This window comes from Phaethon lepturus, unplaced genomic scaffold, assembly GCF_000687285.1.
Source record: "Phaethon lepturus isolate BGI_N335 unplaced genomic scaffold, ASM68728v1 scaffold37710, whole genome shotgun sequence".
In the NCBI taxonomy this organism is placed as follows: domain Eukaryota; kingdom Metazoa; phylum Chordata; class Aves; order Phaethontiformes; family Phaethontidae; genus Phaethon; species Phaethon lepturus.
The window spans coordinates 43,419-52,133 of record NW_010512170.1 but is presented as its reverse complement, the minus strand read 5'-3'; the positions used below and the strand labels follow the sequence as shown (position 1 = coordinate 52,133).

Genomic DNA, 8,715 nt, shown 5'->3' with positions numbered 1-8,715 from the left:
AAGCACATCCATGAGGGGGGAAACTGGGATAGTCTATGATGTCTGGGTCCCAGGCCTTCATACATTGACTGTAGGGAACACCATCAGAACTTCTATGGAAAGCTTCTCTGATGTGAGCTTTGGGAGCTATTCACCACCAAACAACCCGCTGCTGCCAGAGAGCCTGTGTCACGGTAACCTGTGTACGTCCCAAACATTTCTCATGTTAATTTTATAAATGAAAAAAAACCCAAAGCTTATAGCTTTGTTCAGTTAGGTATCTCAATGACTATAAGAGGAGACCATATGTTGTTATCCTATGAATGACACATTGAGGCACATACATTTTTAGTAACTTTCAGACACCACGGTGAATTAATGTTACTACCTGGTTTGGAATTTGCATCTATAATGGATACAGTGAATCTGTTACATCCTGCATTTTACTCTTTTGTACCTGAAGAGAGAACCATCATTTTACATTTAGTAACCATTGTAATGGCTGCATATAATTAAAACCTAGGGTCTTGTATCCCAACTGTGAAATAAGTACAGCTTGTTAAAAATTCAGGATATTGTTAGTTGGGTTTTTGTTTAGTCCTTTGTTTGTTTTTTGCATATCTAGGAATGCGACATCCAAGAGAAGATTAACTTTGAAATCCGCATGCGAGAAGGCATCTGTAAACTACTTGCAGTGAGCACACAAAAAGACCAACTTTTGCAAGCGGTTAAAAACCTGATGGTTTGCAATGCTCGTATACTTGCATACAGGACAGAGGTACAGAACCAAAAAGAAGAGCTGTTCTCGTGCAGAACTGAAGAACGGTGAGTAACAGCTCAAATTCAAACGCAGCATTATGAAGCAAGCTTTTGTTTACATGATTTCTTAGCAACCTGTCTAGGAAAGTGGATTTAAACCTTTCCTTCTGTCTTCCCCCACACAAACATACATTACTCCTGCCTTAAAACATTAAGATTATATTAACATGTTGGTCTCTTCTCCCAAGTAACTAGCGATAGAATGGCCTCAAGTTGCGGAAATAGCCTCAACTTGCGCCAGGGGATGTTTAGACTAGATATCAGGAAAAATTTCTTTACTGAGAGAGTGGTCAAGCATTGGAACAGGCTGCCCAGGGAGGTGGTGGAGTCACGATCACTGGAAGCATTCAAAAAGCATGTAGACATGATACCTCAGGATATGGTTTGTTGGGCATGGTGGTGTTGGGTTGGTGGTTGGACTTGATGATCTTAAAGGTCTTTTCCAATGTTAATGATTCTGTGATTACTTTGCAAGACCATTCCAGTATCTTCTTTTTACTTTAGAAAATTAAATACAAGTCATATTTTTCTGCATAGATTTTATTATTGACATTAAACTATAATTCAGCATCTGAATATCAGCTAACATAATAGACATATTTTCTTGATTACCTTTAGCATACAAAAAGGTACCTAACCAAGTCTGAAGGAACAAAACAAGACTGTCCAAGTCAGAATATACCTATTTCTGCTTTTCATTCTTTCTATCGTTATTAAGGTCCCTTTAATGAGGGAATCATCGTGGTTAATTGGTACCCTCTGCTGGCCAATTCTGTTAACTACAGCAAAGTAGTAAAGTACAACAAGAAATGTGAAGAAAAATCAGTTTAGTTGAAAATTCACATGTTATATTGAACGAGCTAAAGTATATGTGGCTTAGTTGAATAACGTTATCATTTTTTGCCAAATAGAATATATTTTGGGTGCAATGTTGAGAATCATGGTGCAAAGAAACTATTGCTCTCAGGTTATTACTTTAATGAAATACTATATTGCAATTTAGCATAGAAACTCTTCAAGTGTATGCTTTGCTCAAGTTAATTGTATCTATCGGACCAGTCCTGATACTTTCTGCTTTCAGAAATGTGGCCTTAGAGGAGAAATTTATTGAAGAACTGCATTTTCTGGCTATGTCAACTATTATCGTGCAAGCTGATTTTGAAAACTAGCACTTCTAACTTGTGGTATTCTGTAATTACTGCAGTTGGATTGCCTTTTCCTACTAAGATGAAGACCTGTATAGTGATTCATCTTCTATTTATGTTTTTAATGATGGAATAATGTCAAGTATGTATATATGCTGATTTACGATACTCCTGGTCTTAGATGTTAGTGACCACATAATAGTGATGACACATGTCCAGAACAGGTCAGAGATACTTGGAGATCTATCTGAACAGCTCTACTTACAGTTTTCTTACAGTCATAGTCAGCTGGATTGTTTACTTGATTTGTCTGTCATCCATTGCTTAGAGTTTTGTCTTGAGAGGTCTTTTGAATTGTCAGTGGAGGTCATCAGAAGAGATGCATGCTATAGAGTTATTCCTTTACCTAACCATCTTTGTTAGCTGATAGGGTGTTTGCAGTTCTTTTTCAGTATTTGCTCAAGACTGGAATTTGGTTAAAGCTTAATTCAGGTAAGGTTATGATGACTGAGAGAAAATTCTAGGGTTTTCAAGCGAATTTTTTCTCTGTTTCTTGTCATGTGGGTCTGTAATCTGTGAGTTCTGAAGATATTATAACTTCCTCTGGAAGTTGGGTTATTGGTAGCAGATTTTCATTTCACCTTATTTGGTTAGGAGTTAGGAGCAGTGGCAGATGTAAGGAGGAAAAGTCTATTATTACTCATTATCTACAGATTGTTTTGATTCAATTTAAGGTTGACCTTGAGATCTACACTCTGGCTACTTAGCAAACTGTCTGCCCGCATGTAAAATCACAATATTAACAATGCAACATTTTATAATTTATCTCTATTAATAGAGGAGGAGGCAATTGTCTAACCAGTAATAGAACTGATAAATTAAGTTGCTTATTCATTGATGTATACAGAAGGGGAAAAGCTGATAAAGTATTTGATTCTGTTGAAGCTGGAAAAGACAAGGAAGATGAATCTACTTGTCTTTTAATAACCAGGTTAAATAAGCTTTGGAGTAAAATCTTCTAGGGAATTAAGAAAATTGATGGTGTACCTTCCTTCCAGATTATCCTCGAGAATCTAATGACTCATATCTTAAACCAGAGATACCAAATTTAACTTTAAAGAAAAGCATTTGAAATGAGCTATAATATGAAAACCCTGACACTTGTTAAAGAGTTGAATTTTAGAAGTCTAAATTCACAGATTTCAAACCTCGTTTTTCTTTTCTTCTTTTTGGCAGGTCTTCAGAAAATGGGACAAAAGACCGGGTGGCATGCAGAGCAAAGGTTGCTATATCCGGTAAGTGGCTGGGTAGTCACTTAATTGTAGGAGCTAATTGGCTGGACAGTAACTTGTAATACAAATTATACAAGCAAGATGGTATTTTTAAAGTGTGTATATGGTTCAGGGGCACAGATCCTCTTGTGCTTTTAAGTCACACATGTGCTTGTGAAGATCCTACCTAGTATTTCCATTTTTTTACTTTTGGGGACTTTCACAGTGGAAAATACTTTTTTCTGTTTGTCACTAAACACTGAACACATTTCAAAGCTAAATAAGTGTAAATGTGCTGCTAACTTTTTTTCTCCCCGCAAAGACAAACTTTGATGTGATCATACAGGGTATGTCTAACAAATTGAGGGCAGAGTTATAACATGCAAATGTTATTTACTTAATGTAGATTACATTACTAGAGCAAAGGTATAGTGGTATGGCTTCAATGCAAACTAGTAACAAGAGTATTTAACAGTGATTCCCAGTAGGCTGGTACATTGTTTCCTAGCCTGTTCTCCAACTTAAGCACTATGAATTTATCATTTTGTTTGCCTGTGCCAATAATGGATGTTACTACATTCAGCATTCCTGTAGTTGTTCATTGTGGCTGTTCTGCTAGCTTTGCTAACAGATCTGTTTATGCTCCCTGACCTACTTCATTAAAAATAAAATAGTGTAGATGGGCTCACTATTTAAGCTGTTTAAGTTAATTCTGCATATTTTGACATATCTTTAAGCAAGGTAACTTCTACTAGAAGAAGAGTGATGAGCACATGGTTCAATAACGTCTTCTGCCAGCACAGCTGTTTGCAGAATGTGTTATCTGTCTTTCCTCCTTATGGTAGTTGGATGAGAGCATCTGTTTGCCTGTCTGTGCTGTGGTTGCACCTTTCTGTGAATTTATAATAGAGTTATCTGCAGTGAAGACTTTAGGATCATACAATACACTGTTGTTATCTTTAGAAAATCAGAATTGTGTAAGGACTCTGGTATGAAAAATTTGTTTAGAATATGAGACATTTAGCTAGTTTCTTTTGATGGGACAGGAGAAGGGTGAATACACCACTTTCTGTTATGTGTCATCTGATCCTGTCCTGTTATTAACATAGTGGTTCTCAAACTGGAGGTTATGATCTTCAGAAGTATGGCATAGATTGAGGCAAAGAGGAGAAAGGAGGCATCAACTACATCATTGTGAACTCAAGTCTGTTCAGTGCTGGGGTGCTGCTATGCCTTGCTCCTCTTTAGATACTCGTGTCAGGAAGCCTAGCCAGGTCCAGTTTATAGCAGGAAAGCCTAAATGTTCTTGGCCTCTACTGAGAGATTTATGCTTTCATCTGTTATTAACTCCTTATTTTCAGCTGTGTGTGCCTGAGAAGCAGAGAACTGGGATACATGAGGGGACAAGCTTGTTCGTGCTTGGCAAGGGCAGAAACCTCTGGTCCAGATACGTGATTGGGAGATCCTGAGATGACGTTACTATGTGCCTCCCTGGTTCCTCCTTGCATTGTCCTCTGACCCATTACCCTGTGTCCATTTAGCATGCCAAATCAGGTCCTGTCTGCTTCCACAGCTGGGGTATGTTCACATCTGTAACGTCCCATTATACTTTCACTGTCTTTCCCAATCGTTGTGTAGCATATTGGGCATGCTGCATTTCTTCTCTTTTGTGTGCTGACCTTCAGTGGATTTGCAACCGGAGTTACCCTGCATGTTTGGAAGGCACACGTGCGTGTGCATGTGCGTGCCTTGCTGAGAGTGCAGTTGCAAATACAAGCAGTGTGAATCAGGAGAAGTCGTGACTGAATTGTCTGGGAGAGGTTGGAAATGAGCAGTGAGTGGTAGTCCATGTAATGTGACAGGGCATGTAATTTACGAATTGAAGATACCGAAGGGATTTTTTAGGGGGAAGTAATATATCCACTTATAAATATATTAGCATATCATATGGTTAGTACATGCCAGAAGCTTAGATTACTACCAAAAAAAAGTGTGATCATGTGGCCAACACCAAAAGTTCAGGAACAGCTATGCAGGAGTACTGAGGAATGTACTCCTACAGAAAGCAACTGTATGTCAGATACTGTGTGGGGAGTGCATTCCTTAATCCACAGATTTTCACACTTCTATTATTTTTACTTATTTTCACACTTTTATTATTTTTACTTATTTATCCCCCACAGGTGAGTAAATAAATTATGTAATTTATGTTGTCTTATCAATCAATTATTTTCTGATAAGACGATACATTAAATGTTGATTTAAAAGCATAATCATAATTTAAAGTAATTTTATAAAGGAATCATTGGCTTTAAATGTGATTAATTGTGCTTGAATGAATCCAATTTGAATCCACATGGATTTACAGCTAATGGTAACTGAAATTAAGGTGTGTGAAAATTGATCTTTGAGAAATGGCAGCTCTTTCAATCCAAGAATGAATTGAAAACCGATTTACAAGTATCATGTTAAACTTGTTCAAGCGACTGAGTATCTATATCCTGATGATTTTCTGACTAAGGTGTAAATTTTTCAGCTAGCATGATATTGAAAGTGGCATACAGAAGTAATCTTTAATCTAGTACTCTAATTGTTAAAAAGACCTATTGAATGCATTAAAATTGTCATTTGGAGTTTGCAATGGTTAAAGATGAAAAAAGGCTTTTATTGTAACTTTTCACATATTTATGTAAATTTAAGACCTTTGTCTTAGGAAAGAAACATTCTGTGCTGAGTTATATATTCAAAGTTTGAGCGAGACTTCTGTAACTGTTTTAATGAAACTATTTCTGTTTCTTTATTTTAAAAAAACTATTTTTAGAAATGTTTAGTATGCAAATGCATCTTTAGAAGTGAAAGGCAGTTTGAGAATGTGGTGATGTATTGATTTTTAGGAAGTTGTGGCAGTCTAAAGCTGTATACTGGCAATTCACTGTGGAAAATTCATTAGTTTTCATAACACTTGAAACTTGCAAATTAATCTATTTTTAAAATTGAAATAGCATGTATAGTAAGATCTCCCATAATACAATCAAAATTAACTGAAATTAAAATTTTTCATTTAATATAACTTCTGAAACAGAGTGACTATATGCAGTTTCACTTAAATCAACAAGAAGTTTTGTGGTTAAAACCCTGCAGAAATACATGACAATCTGTTGCCAAAATACCACTACTGTTTTGCATCTTTGCTTACTATGTGTGGATTTTTCCATCAGCCTCATATGAAGATCAACACTGGAGTCAGCAATGCTCCTTTATAACAATACTTAAGATTTTTATCAAAATACCATTAAACTAGAACTGTTCACTGCTGCCATCATGTGTTACTTAATATATTGCATATACTTTTAAACAATACTCTGTTGTATTTAAGAAACCAACGTTGGATTTATAAAGCCCCACTGCATTTGTTTTTTAACAAGGTACTAATAAGAAACGTTATGTCTAAACTTGAGTTGTTGAAACTGGAGGGAAATGTCACTCAGTACTGTGTTGGATTGGGTAGATACATTGGAAAATTTGTTGAAGAAAATAATCTCCTTATATTGAAATGACAGGCATGACTTAAAATAATGGTTCTGTAACTGCCTCTCTGTTTTGGTTCTGATGCAGAAGAATATTTTTGAGTTTAAAAAAAAAAAAGATTTCTAAACTCTTTTTATGCCAACCAAGACAATTCTAACTGGGAATGTGATTACAAGTGATATTTTCTCTGTAGTTAGCAAAACAAGACTTAAATATTTGCAGTACAAGTATCCCAGTCATTTCCATTAAAACAGGAAGTTTTGCTTCTTGCAGTTGGATGAGTGGTTTCCAGCACAAGGCAAGCAGAGTTTCAGTTTACATCCGTGCATAATAATGGGCTCAGAACCTCTGAAGCTCTGTGTTACAGAACAGCCACTCTGAATTGTTATTTCAGGTACTTTCAAATGAGGTTTAAAATATTCTTTATCCTAGCATAATGTAGGAAAGAAAGTGACACTTCAAATGGAACTAATTGATGAATTTTCTTTTGACATGGATAATAAAATCGAAATAGTTATGCTGTTCATTGGGTAGAAGGTCCTGTTACTTCCAGAACATCAGGAAAAGAAACAAGAAACTTTTTGTAATTTGTTCTGATCACAGATCTGCAGTATTGGCTAGAACTTAATTTCCCTATTTTTTTCTTCCCTTTAGATATTCGAATACCATTAATGTGGAAAGGCTCTGATCACTTCAGCAATAAAGAAAGTATGTAGGATGTAATGAACTATGTGATAAGCAGTTGCTTATACCTGTAAATTTAAACTGGATGGGGAAGTCCGTACTCATTTCAACCCCTTCTTTGACCTTTCATGTTTTACTCTGTTGTGTAGTTACTCTTAACTTGAGGTTGTTGGCTGTAGCAAGTTGAGTTAGTTCGAAGTCCTGTGGTTCTGTATGTTTAAACCCTATTCTCTAAGAAGTCCTTCTGGGGAGACATTCCAGAGGAAGTAACAGAAGTGTTGTTATTAAATGGATAGCTGAGAAGCTTCTGATTAAACATGTTATTCTCTGTCTTGTGTACACTTGAGAGAGTATATTGGAGGCTGTTTCCAGTGGGAAATTTAAATGAAAGTTGTCTGCTGGTGTTGAGTGGATTATTGGATAGTCTTCAAGTACATGCATTTTGCTGTGTCATGGAGATTAACCCTAAATCTGTTCCAGCTGTCACCTGGCATTGATTTCACTTTGATTTTCAATAGGGTCAGAGAGGCTAAGCGTGGCAAAATAGTCTAATCCTATATAGTTCATTCATAAAATGATACAGACCTTGGATCAAATATTTGGGTTTCATTGCTTAAAATCAGTTTTATTAAAAAAATTGCATTTTTACTAACATTTCTGAAGTTGCTAGCACAAATTACCCTTGATTATTGGGGGGGGGGAAGGTTGAGCAGAGGTAGGCATTTTTCCCCTCTGTGAATGTTGTTCTACCTATACAGCAGCTTTGATAGTTCAATTATCATAAAATCCTATGATACAAAATTTATGGTGGGAAGAATTGGAGGGCAATTCCTTAGGGGTCTGAATTACCATTTCTTCTGCTTTTGTTTCCTGGAAGCATTTAGTATTGTGATATGTAATATGGCTAATAAAACATTTCTTTGGCTCTCTCCAGAATCACAGCGCTACGCAGTTTTTTGTTTGTTCAGAATGGGAGCTGAGGTTTTTGATACAGAGCTGGCTATTGTGGATAAAGCAATAACAGATATCTGTTTTGAAAATGTAACCATATTGTGAGTATAATTTATTTCTGTTGAATGAAGTACAAATATTGCTATTTTCTTTTGAAAGTGGATATGATTTGAATAAGGTTGGTTGAAATCCACTAAGTTTTTCTGTGGGAAAAGGAATCAGTAGAGGTCCTGTTAAGTTCAGTGGATGGTGGATCCCCACTTCTGGAGGGTTGGGTTTCATGTACAAAATGATGCTGGTTGTAGATCTGCTACCTGAACTGTACTTTTTTTTCATTT

General features: G+C 36.2%; 1 protein-coding gene across 1 annotated transcript in view; it reads left to right on the top strand.

Annotated features, from left to right (window-relative positions):
* Nucleotides 1-610: 610 nt before the first annotated feature.
* LOC104619921 (rhotekin-2-like) overlaps nucleotides 611-8,715 on the top strand; it is a 28,918-nt gene continuing 20,813 nt past the window's right edge. The window contains 4 exon segments of the mRNA XM_010285976.1: nucleotides 611-804; nucleotides 3,180-3,238; nucleotides 7,397-7,450; nucleotides 8,361-8,478. Coding sequence (XP_010284278.1) covers nucleotides 644-804; nucleotides 3,180-3,238; nucleotides 7,397-7,450; nucleotides 8,361-8,478 — 392 coding nt within the window. The 5' untranslated portion in view covers nucleotides 611-643.